The 16,339-nt window shown below is 39.6% G+C and overlaps 1 protein-coding gene across 1 annotated transcript in view; it reads left to right on the top strand.

Moving 5' to 3' along the window:
• Nucleotides 1-4,787: 4,787 nt before the first annotated feature.
• Nucleotides 4,788-16,339, top strand: part of adm2a (adrenomedullin 2a) — a 30,442-nt gene continuing 18,890 nt past the window's right edge. The window contains exons 1-2 of the mRNA XM_020941059.2: nt 4,788-4,906; nt 5,123-5,384. Coding sequence (XP_020796718.2) covers nt 5,275-5,384 — 110 coding nt within the window. The 5' untranslated portion in view covers nt 4,788-4,906; nt 5,123-5,274. The remainder of the gene's footprint in view (nt 4,907-5,122; nt 5,385-16,339) is intronic.

Genomic DNA, 16,339 nt, shown 5'->3' with positions numbered 1-16,339 from the left:
AAAATCACAAAATGAAAGAATCTAAATTTTAGCTCAATGCCTTGAGTCGTTCCTGAGTTTTGGCTCGTTGAAAATGTTTTCATTTGGTGATTTTAAACATTTTTAGGCATTTTTTCATTCAAATCTGAGACGGCTCATTGGGGAAATTCCTTAAAAACAGCTGATTTGGTACGGACTGACCCTACGGCATAATAACAAAGAGTAACAAAGATAAATACGACGTTGGCCCCTGGACTTTTTTGATCGAGGAGACCTGAAGAATCTCTGTGCCAAATTTCACTTTCGTCAGTGAAACTAAAATGAAAATTTGCCATTAGGATAAGATGGGCGCTTTGACGCATCGCCATGGCAACCCAATGAAAGATTCCGTAGGGTCGTCATTGACTTTTTTGATCGGGACGACATGAAGAGTCACTGCGCCAAATTTCAGAATAATCTGTGATTTTTTCATGAATGGAAATTTTTCTGATCTTTCCCAGGACTAAACCAGGACTAAACCTGGACTGGAAAACCTGGACTAAACCAGAACTAAACCAGGACTGAACAAGAACTCAACCAGAAGTAACCAGGACTAAACCAAAAGTGAAGCAGGACTAAACCAGGACTAAACCAGGACTAAACCAGGACCATACCAGGACTAAACCTGGACTAAACCTGGACTAAACCTGGACTAAACCAGGACTGAACCAGGAATGAATCAGGACTGAACCAGGACTAAACCAGGACTGAACCAGGAATGAATCAGGACTGAACCAGGACTAAACCAGGACTAAACCAGGACTGAACCAGAACTAAACCAGGACTGAACCAGAACTAAACCAGGACTGAACCAGGACTAAACCAGGACTAAACCAGGACTAAACCAGGACTGAAACCAGGACTAAACCAGGAATGAATCAGGACTGAACCAGGACTAAACCAGGACTAAACCAGAACTGAACCAGGACTAAACCAGGACTGAACCAGAACTAAACCAGGACTGAACCAGAACTAAACCAGGACTGAACCAGGACTAAACCAGGACTAAACCAGGACTAAACCAGGACTGAAACCAGGACTAGAACCAGGACTGAACCAGGACTGAACCAGGACAAAACCAGGACTAAACCAGGACTGAACCAGGACTAGAACCAGGACTGAACCAGGACTGAACCAGGACTAAACCAGGACTGAACCAGGACAAAACCAGGACTAAACCAGGACTGAACCAGGACTAAAACAGGACTGAACCAGAACTAAACCAGGACTAAACCAGGACTAAACCGGGACTAAACCAGGACTTAACCAGGTCTAAACCAGGACTAAACAAGAACTCAACGAGAACTGAACCAAAACTGAACCAGGACTAAACAAGGACTTAACATTACAGTTTAGTCATTTTTACTGTTATCATCTTCGCCTCTCCACAGATCTGACCTGTAACTTGGTCCGGTTTGGTCTCTGTGAAGATAGAAAGGTTTAAAGTCATACTGTGGAACATTCCAGACCAAGCAATAACATCTCCATGGAGAAAAGCATTTGAAAGTTGTGTAGTTTTCTTTAGCATAAATCTGGTACAAAAGTAAAAGTACTGCACAGAAAAAAATAATACAAAAATAAATAAAATTAAAATTAAAAATAGGCATCTGTGCAGTACTTTTACCAGTTTAAAAAAAAAAAAACTGGTAAAAGTACTGCACAGAATGTTAAAATAAATAAATAAATAAATAAAACAAAAATAAAAAATAGGCTCCTGTGCTATTTTGTTAGAATAGATAATTTTATCTTTTACTTTTACCTCACTGCATTTGAAAGTCTGTATTTGTATCAAACAAACCGCAAGTAAAAACTGATTCATTTGTTTTTCTCAAACAACTTTCTTTTCTGTTAAAACCACATTTTTCTCATCAATAAAACTTTCATTTTTAGTCTAAAAGTAGATTTATTTAAACAGGAACTTCAGCACTTTCACATCTGGTGATACTTTTACTTTTTGTTTTCAGTTTTTGCTCACACTTTTACTTCCTGCTGCGTTGTGTAACTTTTCTGGTGAAGGATCCGTCAAATGTTTTTCTCCATGGAAACAAAACCAGACCAAGTTACAGGTCAGATCTGTGAAGAGGCGACTTAAGGCTCGTTCAGACCGGAGTGTCAAAGCGTCCAGTTTAAATGTGAAGTCGATGTGTTTTTGGGCGTCAATGTGACATGAATCTGGCGTCGACTCTCTAGACGCGCGTCCAGGGCAAAGTTAAAAATGCTGAACTTTTCATGTCAGATGCGTCGCGTCAACCAATCAGGGAAGAGTATCTAATGACGTAAAGACTTTATTATACAGAAGAAAAAGAAAGACCGAAGAACCAGAACCACAAACATTAACGGAGAATAAATATCTACACCAGAAGGACACATGAGGACTAGACCAGGACTAGACCAGGACTAGACCAGGACTAGACCAGGATCGTCGTCCAGACGACAACGGAGCATTGAGTGAAAATGATGTAATACATCTGCCACACCTGTATGTGGCGCTGTAACAATGATAATAATATTTAATAATGCAGATCTCATCACAGTTTTTTTTTTAACTTTAAGATAAATAATATCAAGTTTTCGTTTTTAGTCATAAGATTTAGATGAGAATTATTAGAATAACTTGGTTTGAAAATCCATCAGTTTAATTCCTCGTGTGTCTGTGTTATTGATCCGTGTGTGTGTCTGTGGTGTGTGTTGTTAGTATTAGTGTTAACAGTGTGTCTCGGTTGTTGGCGACAGGAGCGGCTCTGTAGGCTGCACCTGTCACATTTCGGAAACGGTCCTGTGGTCTGCAGAGGCGAGTTCAAGGGCTGCGGCCATCGCTGCATCAGAGGAGCCTGATGATGATGAGGTCATGACGTCATCCTTTCCAAAAGCTGCGGTTTGTTTGTCCACACGACAACGTAACGCCGACGTTCTCAGATTTCTTCCACTCTGGAACCTGTTCTCAAAAACTCAGTTTTCGCCCGAAACACTGGCTCCATGTGGACGAAAGACCAAAATGAATAAAAACTTCACTGTTTAGACCCTTAAACTTAGACAAACTTTCCTGACACAGCAGCTCACACATCATATATAATATGTAATATAATAAAGAGTAAAAAATATAAATATCATAATAATTAATTCTAAATAAGTCGCAAAAATAGCAAGAAAGTGTCAAATAAATATAACTGTTACATTATTACATAAATATTACATAAATATTTATGTACAAGTCAAAATAAAATTGAAAAATAAGTAATAAAAAATCTTTCTGAACTACAAAACCTCCTGTTATTAAATAAATGTAAAGTAGAACTGTTTAATGTCACACTGTGGAACATTCCAGACAGAGCGATGATGTATCCATAGAGACGAGCAGGTGAAGTGATGGACGCCAATGGAAAAGTGACACAGTGCACCTTTAGTTTTTCAGTAAACTCCAAATTACAAAAATCAAATATTTGTTATTCGTCTCGCTTCACTTCAGAGTTCCAAAATAAAACTCTTTTGTTGTTGTTGTTTTTTAAAATTTAGTTTTTGTTTATTCCACAAACCTGACTCCAAAAAGTTACACACTGAAGCTTTAACTTTTCTTTTCTATTTACTTCAGGAAGTTTGACTGATTAAAGATCCCGTCCACGTGTTACTGAGTCCAGGTTGATAAGGACCAGGGAGAGTCTGGGGAAGGCGCTCGCACCTGATGACATCACGCAGTGCAGCTTAAACATGGACTAGATCAGGACTGGAACAGGACTAGATCAGGACTACACCAGGACCGGACCAAGACTAAACTAGGACTAAACCAGGACTGGAACAGGACTAGATCAGGACTACACCAGGACCGGACCAAGACTAAACTAGGACTAAACCAGGACTAGACCAGGACTACACCAGGACCGGACCAAGACTAAACTAGGACTAAACCAGGACTAGACCAGGACTACACCAGGACCGGACCAAGACTAAACTAGGACTAAACCAGGACTGGAACAGGACTAGATCAGGACTGGAACAGGACTAAATCAAGACTAAACCAGGACTAGACCAGGACTAGACCAAGACTAAACCAGGACTAGACCAAGACTAAACCAGGACTAAACCAAGACTAGACCAGGACTAGACCAAGACTAGACCAAGACTAAACCAGGACTGGAACAGGACTAGACCAGGACTAGACCAGGACTAGATCAGGACTAGATCAGAACTGGAACAGGACTAGACCGGGACTAGGCCAAGACTAAACCAGGACTAGACCAAGACTAAACCAGGACTAGACCAAGATTAGACCAAGACTAAACCAGGACTAAACCAGGACTGAAACAGGACTAGATCAGGACTAGACCAGGACTAGACCAGGACTGAAACAGGACTAGATCAGGACTACACCAGGACCGGACCAAGACTAAACCAGGACTAGACCAGGACTAAACAAGGACTGGACCAGGACTAAACAAGGACTGGAAGAGGCCTAACCAAAAAACGCTATCCAAAAAGTGACACAGTGCACCTTTATTTTTTCAGTAAACTCCAAATTACAAAAATCAAATATTTGTTATTCGTCTTGCTTCACTTCAAAGTTCACTTTTCGAGCGTGTTTCGTCCCTCGCGCGGCTCCGGCTCCGCGCACGTCTCACGCAGCGGCGCCATTTCGTCCCCGGCGCATCCCTCTCCTCTCTCCGCCGCTTCCTCCAATCACCGCCCGCCGCTCTCTACCTTTACCCGCCCGCCCGCGCCGCGCTCCTCCGGCTCCTCCCTCTGCACTATTTAAACGCACCATGAGAGCCGGCTCGCACTTTCCCGACTTCCAACGCGACCGACCCGCACGCGTGGATTTAGTGAGAAAAAAAAAAAAAAAAAAAACACTAAACAACCCTTTGGAACACTTTGGAAAACTTTTACGCAGCTGAAGGTAAACCGCTTTTACGCACGGGACTTTTACGCACGGTTTTTAAACATCGCCAGGTTGATTTATTCACAATTTTTGTTTAAATTTGAACATATAAAAGCAAAAAGTGGTTAAAATTACGCACAAATTTGTCTTTATGAATGAAAACGCGTGAGAGTTTATTAATTTAACGTTTTGCAGAAAGTTTAAAGCTCATTTTCTCTCTTTTTTCTCTTCAAGGTGACTCCACGTTTTGGGATTTTTCGCTGGATTAAGACTTTTTTTTTATTGATCCGATTGGCTGGAGCGTGTTTCCCCGCGGCTGTGCGTAAAAAAAAAAAAAGAGAGAGAGAGTTCGTTGGAGCGCGCTTGGAGCAGACTTTGGTACCGGGATGCGTCCTCTTCTTCCTCTTCTTCCTCTCCTGCTGGCTGCGTGTTGCGTCAGCCTGCTGTGCCGACGGCTCGAGGCTCTGCGCGCGGACGAGCGGACCGACACGAGCAGGTAGGGCATCCGGCGCACTTTTCGGTTTAATTGCTTTGATTGGTGTCATCAAACGCGGGCTGTGTACGTGATCGTGCGTGTGTCGCGTCGGCAGAGGTTAAAGTTTGAGACCTGGAGACGCTACTGTAAAAAAAAAAGCAAAAAAAAAAAAAGCGTATGCTGTTCGAAACGCGCAACCGAGCAGGAATTTTGTGCTTAAATCAAGTTTAATATCGTTTTAAGTGTCCAAAAAAAAATGTTTCTGGGATCGTAGGTTGTAGCTGAACATTTTTAAAGTTGTGTAAAGTGATTTCGTAAACCAGAGTTACGATCATTTGTGAGTTCATTGAAACGTGCCAACGAGACGCCAACAACCAACTTCTGATTAGATTTTTCTTGATTTGAATCGAATTAAAAACCCAAAACGACATTTTTTTAAAACCGAAATCAGAAGCTACGAGTTTTGTGGATTCCTTAAGCGTATTATTAAAGGTGCATTGTGTAACTTTTCTGGTGGAGAGTCCGTCACCTGCTTGTTTTTGTGGACGTTTAACAACTTTACTTTACAATTTTTTATCGTTTTATAGCTCAGTAATTCTTAGAAAAACACGATTACCTCTCCGCAGATCTGACTTGTAGCTTGGTCTGGTTTGGTTTCCTTGAAAATAGAAAGGTTTAATGCTGCACTGCGAAACATTCCAGCCAAAGCAGTAACATCTCGATGGAGAAAATCAAACATTTTAACACGAAATCGCAGTTTCTGAAAGAAGCAGTACGTTTAATTTGCGTAAAGAATAAATAAAATGTCTTGAAATTACTCTAAATACAAAGTGCACCTTCGAAAAATGATGACTTAAAAGCACAAACATCACTTTTTAGACTAAAATTAAACCTCTTTTTTTTTTTTTTTTTGACTCCTACCATCTCCAGAAAGTTGCACACTCTAACTTTAACTCTTTTTTTTTACTGAGTTGAGGAGGTTTGACTGATTAAAGATCCCGTTACTGAGTCCAGGGAGTCGTGATAATGCTCGCTCGCACTCGATGATGTCACGCAGTGGGGTGTAAACACGCAGGATTACCGAAAGTCGGACACAACGTAAAAACGACAAACGAAAACAAAACTTAAAATGAAAAACGGTGTCCAAAAGGAACCTGGTCTAGATCCGGTCCGGTCTTGGAAATGAAGCGAGGACTTTGGACACAGAGACTCTAGTGCGCCTGTGTTGTTATGTCCTTGAGCAAGACACTTCACGCAGCTTTTCTAAGAGAGATGTGGCATGTGCAATGAAAAAAAACAACACAAAAACACAGACTCTGTACAGAACGATTTCCAACTTTCTCGTTATTTTCACGATATATCGTATCATTTAATGTGATGATACAGTATCGATATCGTGGGCTGCTGTATCGATATATCACCAAGAGTATTTTTTGGTTTATTTTACTGAAGTATTTTGTTACAGCTACAGTTTTGTTGTTTGTTAAGTGGAAGGAAACTTGACTTGACTTGACATTTTCACAGTTTTGATGATTAAAATGTTTGTGTTTCATGTGAACTTTGCACAAGAAGAAGTGGTTTAACAAACACTTTTAGTTTTACAGACATGATTTACACTTTATTTCTTTACTGAACCATATTTTTGAAATATCGAACCGAAAGCTCACTGTACTGAGAAATGTGTCGTATCGTGGCCCATGTATCGTATCGGCAACTTTTGAATGATACTCAGCCCTAGTCTCACCCGCTCCACAACAAGGGTGTGCAAAAATATCGAAATATTGCATCGTTTAATGTGATGATACTGTATCGATACATCACCAAGAGGATTTTTTGGTAGATTTTACAAAATTATTTTGTTACAGCTACAGTTTTGTTGTTTGTTTAGTGGAAGGAAACTCGTTTATGTGACACATTTGACATTTTCACAGTTTTGATGATTAAAATGGCTGTTTTTTCATATTCACTTTGCACAAGAAGTGTTTTTTTTAGTATCAGAGACATGATTTACACTTTATTTCTTTACTGAACCGCATTTTTGAAATATCGAACCGAAAGCTCACTGTACCGAGAAATGTGTCGTATCGTGGCCCATGTATCGTATCGGCAACTTCTGAATGATACTCAGCCCTAGTCTCACCCACTGCACAACAAGGGTGTGCAAAAATATCCAAATATTGCATTGTTTAATGTGATGATACTGTATCAATACATCACCAAGAGTATTTTTTGATTCATTTTAGGTAATTATTTTGTTCCAGCTACAGTTTTGTTGTTTGTTTAGTGGAAGGAAACTCGTTTATGCGACACATTTGACATTTTCACAGTTTTGATGATTAAAATGTTTGTGTTTCATATGAACTTTGCAGAAGAAGAAGTGGTTTAACAAAGACTTTTAGCATCACAGCCACGATTTTGCCTTTATTTTTACTGAACCGTATCGAATCGAGTTGAAATATATATCGAAACGTAAGCTCGCTGTATCGAGGTTTGTATCGTATCGGCAATTTCGTAACGATACCCAGCTTTAATCTTTAGTAACATCTGCCCTCCTTTTGATGGTTTGGAGGGGGCAGATGGCGCAGATTGGCGGCCTCGCTCGTGCCAGTCCGCCCCGGGGCATCAGGTGCGGAGTGATTAGAAAACTCTTTGTCAAAAGGCTTTGTCCAGACCTATTCTAAAAAGCGTTCTCTTAAAATCAGATTTCAGTTTCTGGGTGGAGTCGTCTTTTCACCTGCTTGACTGAACTCGTACTTCTCCTTTAGGCTGCGTCGTCGTCCTTTCACTTTTCCTGAACATGTAAATGAGATCAGTGAGATGAATCCAAACCAGATCATCGCTCAATGTCACGTAATTTGGAAAATCACAAAGTCTGCAGGTTTTGGAAGGACAAGAGTTTCATCCACAAACAAATCTCTGGGCTTATTTTGCATTAAGAAAATGATAATATTGTTGTTTAGATCGGCACAAACAGGCTGCGAAATATGAATCTTGTTTTAGTTTTAATGTTGTCACGATACTCGATACCGATTCCGATACCACAATGACAATAAAAATGCTCTTTCTTTAGACGGTAGAATGTGATTTTCAGCATAAAATTTGAGAACTTTCTTTTCTATTCCTACATGGCCTTAGATCTGTGCAACCCCTCAGTGGTCCAAGTCTAAACCAGGTCTAAACCAGGTCTAAACCAGGTCTAAACCAGGTTTAAACCAAGTCTAAACCAGGTCTAAACCAGTCTAAACCAGGTCCAGGTCTAAACCAGGACTAAACCAAGTCTAAACCAGGTCTAAACCAGGACTAAACCAGTCTAAACCAGGTCTAAACCAGGTCTAAACCAGGTCTAAACAGGACTAAACCAGTCTAAACCAGTCTAAACTAAACCAGTCTAAACCAGGACTAAACCAAGTCTAAACCAGGGACTAACTCTAAACCAGGTCTAAACCAGGTCTAAACCAGGTCTAAACCAGGACTAAACCAGGTCTAAACCAGGACTAAACCAAGTCTAAACCAGGTCTAAACCAGGTTTAAACCAAGTCTAAACCAGGACTAAACCAGGACTAAACCAAGTCTAAACCAGGTCTAAACCAGGTCTAAACCAGGACTAAACCAAGTTTAAACCAGGTCAAACCAGGACTAAACCAAGTCTAAACCAGGTCTAAACCAGGTCTAAACCAGGTCTAAACCAGGACTAAACCAAGTCTAAACCAGGTCTAAACCAGGTCTAAACCAGGTCTAAACCAGGACTAAACCAAGTCTAAACCAGGTCTAAACCAGGTCTAAACCAGGTCTAAACCAGGTCTAAACCAGGACTAAACCAGGTCTAAACCAGGACTAAACCAGGACTAAACCAGGACTAAACCAGGTCTAAACCAGGACTAAACCAGGTCTAAACCAGGACTAAACCAGGACTAAACCAGGACTAAACCAGGACTAAACCAGGACTAAACCAGGTCCATGAGCGTATACTAGTCTATGTGCTCTTATACTTTTCAAGATCATTCTAAAGCGATTCAGGAAAGGTTATTTCTGACTTTTTTAGCACTGATACTTGTGAAAAATGAGGATCTAGTTTTCGATACTGGTTTTAGGATCGATTAGTGTCTGATTTTCGATACTTACGACAACCCTAGTAAGTTTTTTGTTGTTGTTTTTTTTGTCAGTTCTTTGTTTAAAATATGAAAAGGTTAATTTCTGACTTTTTTAGTATCGATACCTGCAAAAAATAAGGATCTAGTTTCGATACTGGTTTTAAGATTGATTAGTGCCTGATTTTCGATACTTATAACAACCCTAGTAAGTTTTATTTTGTTGTTTCTTGTCAATTGTTTAAAACTTTTTTAGTTACTTTTTTAGTATTAACACCTCTGAAAAATGAGGATCTAGTTTCGATACTGGTTTTAGGATGGATTAGTGTCTGATTTTCGATACTTAGTAAGTTTAATTTTGTTGTTTTTTTGTCAATTCATCGTTTAAAATGTCAAAAGGTTAATTTCTGACTTTTTTAGTATCGATACCTGCAAAAAACGAGGATACTATTTTCGATATTAGTTTTAGGATTGATTAGTGCCTGATTTTCGATACTTAGTAAGTTTTTTTTGTTGTAGTTTTTTCAATTCTTCTTTTAAAATGTGAAAAGGTTCATTTCTGATGACATTTTTGGTATCAGTACTTGCAAAAAATGAGGATCTAGATTCGATATTAGTTTTAGGATGGATTAGTGTCTGATTTTCGATACTTAGTAAGTTTAATTTTGTTGTTTTTTTGTCAGTTCTTGGTTTAAAAAGTGAAATTTGAGCAGAACCCTTTTATTAAAATCACAAAACAGTGTGATTCAGGTCAGTGTTCCCCAAACGCCTCTCGAGTCTCTGTGGGTGGAGGAGTTTGGACCTGCATGACTGGACTTCCACTTCTCTTCTGGGCGGAATGTTCCGGAGATAACCTCCTGTTCCGTAGTTTTCCACGTAAACGGCGACTCTCTGCGCGCGCCGGCTCCTGCAGTCAGACAAAGTGGGGTGAAGGTCGCGGCGTCTCGTGACACAATAAAACTCGGGAGCAGATAAGCTCGCTGGGAACTTTTTATGAGCCGCTGTGGAAATTCTGTGTTTGGATTTTTAACAGGTTCTAAAAATACTTTAAAGTTCCGATATTAAAACTGACTCTTGTGAGATTTAAGTCAGGTTTGAATGTTTTTACCTGCTAAAAACAGAGCTGGAGTTGTGTTTTGTTTCATTCACATGTTTGAGTCACTCTTTACTGTTAGTGTGTTTACATTTCCAAAGCTCAAGATGCTCTGGTCCACCTTGTGATGTCATGAAGTGGTAGTTTTTAAGTCAAGTTAGAGCAGTTAGAGCTACCATCAGCTCTCCGCCGCCTAGTGCCTCCGCTCAGTTTCATTTCTCTCCAGTGACTAGGTCAGTTCGGGCAAATAACAGCGATTGGTTAAATTAAAAAAAAGTACCTGCCGACTGTCGAGCGAACGAATCCTAACGCTGTGAGGTCACACGGTTTCTACGAAGTGAAACCGGCTGATGAATCAGACTAGCGCCACCTCGTGCCTACGCTCAAATTCATTTCTCTCCAGCGACTAGGTCAGGAATCAGAATACACTAGACCAGGCATGTCCAAACTATGGCCCGGGGGCCAAATGCGGCCCTGAGACAAATTTTTCTTGGCCCTCAGACTTCCAGGTGAATTGGCCCAAATTTCCTTTTTTATTGCAAGTTTTTTGAAAATCTACCTTGATAAAGCTAATATTTAATATTTCGTGTGTGATTTTAAGGATCTTAACATGAATAAAGATGATGGTTCATTCTAACATGTTAAACCTGCACATATTTCAATTATTCTCTGCACTGAGCATCAGTCTACAGCCCTCGATCGGCCTCTGCTTCATCTGTGTTTAGAAATGTGGCCCTTGATGAAAAAAGTTTGGACACTCCTGCACTAGACGGTTCGCAAAAACCCCGGTTTATTTTGGGATGTTTTTGAATATAAATAAGTATATTTATCTCAGTTTTTAATATAGAGGTTGTAGAACAGCTGGATATAGAGTTTATTTTAGATACATTTATGTTTTTCTATGACTTATTTCATGTATTTCAAAGTTTATTTTACTGATTTTATGTTTTATGCGTCGCAAAACTGCTCTGAGGTTCATATTTGTAGACTATATTTATTTCCAATTTGAAAGTTTTGCGTAAAGTGTTTTGATTTTTTGAGAGAGAAATGCTGATTAAATAGCCTAGTGCCTCCGCTTAATTTCATGTCTCTGCAGCGACTAGGTCAGGAATCAGAAAAACACTAGACGATTCGCAAAAACCCCAAAAGTACGAGTTCGGGCACCAGCCAATCAGCGAAGAGACAGACATTCTGTGTTGGCGACGATTCCCGAGATCAAGGATTTAAAGCCGGAACAAAGAGAATGTTTGGTGAATTTTATCAAGGGGAAAGACGTTATTGTTCTTCTTCCTACGGGATTTGGGAAAAGTTTAATATACCAGTTAGTCCCGTTAGTGGCGCATTACATACGTCACGACCAAACAGCAGCGATTGGTTAAATATAAAAAGTACCTGCTTACAGTCGAGCGAACGAATCCTAATGCTGTGAGGTCAGACAGTTTCTACGAAGTGAAACCTGCTCATGAATCAGACTACTTATAAGTCACTCGCCAAAGGATTTCTGAATTATACGTATTGTACTAAATAACTCAAATTTGATTAATTACCACTGTGAATGTGTTATTTTTAGGGATGTAACGATATCCAAATCTCAATACGATGTCATCACGGTATGAACCTCACAATATGATATTTATTGCGATATCGTGGGAAAGCTCACGATTAGAAATGTAACGATATCCAAATCTCTCTGTACGATATTTATTGTGATATTTTGTGGAGGTAAACAAAACTGTGAATATGCTTCTTTTTCCTCTTAAAACACCTTGACAAGACTAAATCCAAAGAACTAAGACTTAAAAGTGTTAGAACTGTTATTTCTTCTTGTCGTCTGCACTGAAATGGAGCAAAGGATCATGGTCTATGTAGTTCCCTCTGTCTTTTTTTTTACCTATTACTGCACCATAACTCTTCATTTAAGCAAAGACACTTGTAATTCGATATATTGTGATGGTCCAACGATATTATTGTGAGAACTTTGGCGATATTTCGGTTACTGTTACATCACTAGTTATTTTGAACTTTGTGCACTAATAAAAGAATAACGGCTTAATTTTTTTATAGGCATCTAACAATAGAACATCTTGCCCTCTTGTATCGACTCAGTTTCTTTCAGCCGATAAAGTGAGTAGCGCTCCGGCATTTTCACTTCGTAAAGTTAAAGCTCACCGGACGCAAAAGGTTAAAGATCCCCGAGTTAGAGTTTATAAATGGTCACTTTTTTATTTTATTTTTTACAGCGTTTTTCCACCTGCGAGTCTCTTAAAGCTCTTCACAACAAGAAACCACTCACACATTCACACACCAGTGCACACAAACACTGGGGGCGAGGTGGGTTAAGTGTGTTGCCCAAGGACACGACGACAGCGCTCATCTGCGACCGCTCAACCAAAGATGTTTTTTTTTTTTCAATCTCGAGAGCTCGATTCGAAACTACCTGACCTCAGATCAGTGGACAAACACTTTTATCAACTCAGCTACTACTATAAGCACTTGTCACAGCTCTCGGCAGCTATCAACTAGCATGCAAATGTGCACGTCCTGATTACCACGCAACAAAACGCTCATTAGATGCTAGGGACGTAATATCGTGGACCATCACAATATATCTATCAATATATATGGTTATTTTCAGTCCGAGCACCTCTGGTCTCCAGCAGCTACTTAACATGTGTTTATCTTACGGTGTGGAGCAGGATCTAAAGATAAGATAAGATAAGATATGCCTTTATTAGTCCCACAGTGGGGAAATTCCAGTGTTGCAACGCACAATTTCAGAACAGCAGGAAAAGGTAACACAGATAATAAATAATAGCTTAAAATAATTTAAAAATAGACTTAAAAATAATTGCACATGGTTATGATTGACTGGTACATGTTCAGTGTTAACAGTGTTTGTAAAGCACTGGTCACCAACCTGTAGATCGCGATCAACAGTTGGATCTTTGCCGTGTTCCCGGTAGATCTCCAGCTTAATTCAACAATTTGTGATACTCGATGTGCATTGAAAGTGAGTTCTTACTTTGGTTTAACTTGTCTTTTCACAAATGAAAATCATCAGATCCAAACACAGAAACAGATTGTCTCAGTTTCGCTGTCTGCAACTATAAACCAAACTTCAAAACATTATCCAAGGAAATTCAGACTCAGCCATCGCCCTGAGTTTGATAATAATAGAACTTCTCTCATTAACCCTTCGATATACTCTTAATGCTGTTTAGTGGTCAGATTTGCACTATGTTGGTTGCTTTCACTGCATTTGGTTTGCATTTTGTTTGTATTGCAGTTGCACATTTTTTTCTTGCAGAGAGTTTTTTAGTCCCCATTCTGTAATGAGTGTTCCTTAAGTAAGATTGCAAAAGTAAAGCTGTCTGGAACTATAAACATGATCACGTTTGTTGTTGTTATTTACATTCGTGTTGGTAGATCTTGCTCTTTTCTCGGACCAAACATGTAGATCTTTGTCTGAAAAAGGTTGGTGACCATTGATCTAAAGTATAATGTGACCAAGAGTCTGGTCATGACCTGTAGGACCAAAGAAGATAAGCACATGAGATTTCCTGACTTTTGCCTGTCAAATGTCATGTTGTCTGTTACAACAAAAATTAAATATCTCGGGCAGATCATCACCGCGGACATGACAGATGATGATGATGATGTACAGACAGTGGAGGACGATCTATGCTCAGGCAAATACTCTTATGTGTAAGTTTGGTTCTTGTACAAATGATGTAAAGTTGTTATTGTTTAAATCTTATTGTTCACCGTTGTACACACCTCATCTCTGGACTGATTATAAAAAAGCCAGTTTGCAAAGACTGCAGGTGTTTACAGTGACGCTTTACGGAGCTTTTGAGGAGCCACGATGGACGAGTGCCACTGAAATGTTTGTTACTGCTCGAGTGAAAACTCTGCAAGCTGCACTAAGAATTTTAATGTACAGTTTTATGTGCAGACTGAACAAATCGGACAATGAAATAATAATGTCACTCACAAATTTGAGATTCAGTGCAATAAGAGATCAGTCCAACATGTGGAGACACTGGTGCGGTCGTCTTTTAAAAACATGAATGTTTATTGTTTTGTTTTGTCACTGTCCTTGATGATGATGATGATGATGATATCGAATTACAAGTGTCTTTGCTTAAATGAAGAGTTATGGTGCAGCAATAGTTAAAAAAAAAAAGACTACATAGACCATGATCCTTTGCTCCATTTCAGTGCAGACGACAAGAAGAAATAACAGTTCCAACACTTTTAAGTCTTAGTTCTTTGGATTAAATCTTGTCAAGGCGTTTTAAGAGGAAAAAGAAACATATTCACAGTCTTGTAACAGTTTTAGCCTCCACAAAATATCGCAATAAATATCGTATCGTGAGGTTTAGACCGTGACGATATCGTATCGTGAGGCTTGAATATCAATACGCTCCTTTTAGACGCAGACGGCGGTGGACTTTTTTTTTTTATCGTAACTTGTTTAAACAATAGAACTGCCCATAGACTGTTTATATGAACGGACATAGTGCCAGTTCGCTCTCCGCCGAGTTCTAAACCGGAAGTGTTCACGGCCGCGCTTCCGGCTCCATCGACTCTGGCTCCAGTTCGCTTTGTATTGAAAAAGCGTGGCCTCGTTTCTCTGTAATTGCAGCAGTCAGGATCCTTGTTTTGGACTTAAAATGTTCGTATTAACCCGCGCTACATGATCCCGGAGTTTTTATTTCATGATTTTTTTCCTTAAATCGATGCCAACTCTTAATTTGTGACGTCAAATTCAGCCTCGATGAGCTTCGTTTGACTGGAACTGAACACTGTGGGTCCAAATTTTGCTCAAACACATGGAAAAAAATTTAAAAACAGGTCTTGATTGTTTCATTTTACAGTTTTTCAAATGACGCGATACAAGATCCTGCGCTCGCGTCACTTTTTACAGAGTTTGCGGCTGAAACAACATTGACACAGTTTTCGCAATCTGTGTTTATTTAGTCTGAGCGCTCGGGATGTTTTGTGACCGTTGAGACACGGCTCCACAAATCACAGTCCGAGTATCTCAAATGCGATAAAAGGTTTAAGAACGAGATTTAAGTCAGAGCCCGGGGAGAGTCCTGACCAAGGCTCCGGACCTGGACCGCAAATGTCTCTGATCTGGACGAGATTTTAAAACTTCTATCAGGTTAATCGTGTTGTTTTCAGATTTATTATCGACGTACGAGTTCTAAATTGGATTAATTCTAGTCTAGAGGGAGTTTAATCTGTGTGTCGTTCGTTCATTCGTTTTTCAAAATAAAAGCAAAATGATTTTCTTCATTATTTGTCTCCAAAACCAAAATGAAAAAACAGATAATGATTTTTTTTTTTTCAGTTTTTGATTTTGTGTTTAAATGAAAAATAGAAAAAACGGATAATGGTCTAAACCTGGACTAAACCATTACTAAAACAGGACTAAAACAGGACTAAAACAGGACTAAAACAGGACTAAAACAGGACTAAATCAGGACTAAATCAGGACTAAATCAGGACTGAACCAGGACTAGACCGGGACTGAGACCAGAACTGAGACTGTGACTGTGACTGAGACCAGGACTAAGACCGGGACTGAGACCGAGACTGAGCCCAGGACTGAAACGAGGACTGAAACCGAGACTGAGACCGGGACCAAACTGGGACTGAGACCAGGACTGACACTGATTTAGTCCTGGCTCAGACCTGGTTTAGTTTTGACATAGTCCTGGTTTAGTCTTAATTTAGTTCTGATGTAGTCCTGGTTTAGTCCTGATGTAGTCCTGGTTTAGTCCTGG

The sequence above is a fragment of the Boleophthalmus pectinirostris genome, unplaced genomic scaffold (genome assembly GCF_026225935.1).
Source record: "Boleophthalmus pectinirostris isolate CB_2022bp ecotype Guang Dong unplaced genomic scaffold, ASM2622593v1 HiC_scaffold_2826, whole genome shotgun sequence".
Lineage (NCBI taxonomy): Eukaryota > Metazoa > Chordata > Actinopteri > Gobiiformes > Gobiidae > Boleophthalmus > Boleophthalmus pectinirostris.
Note: the sequence above shows the minus strand (reverse complement) of the source record. Positions and strands in the feature narration are given on the sequence as shown.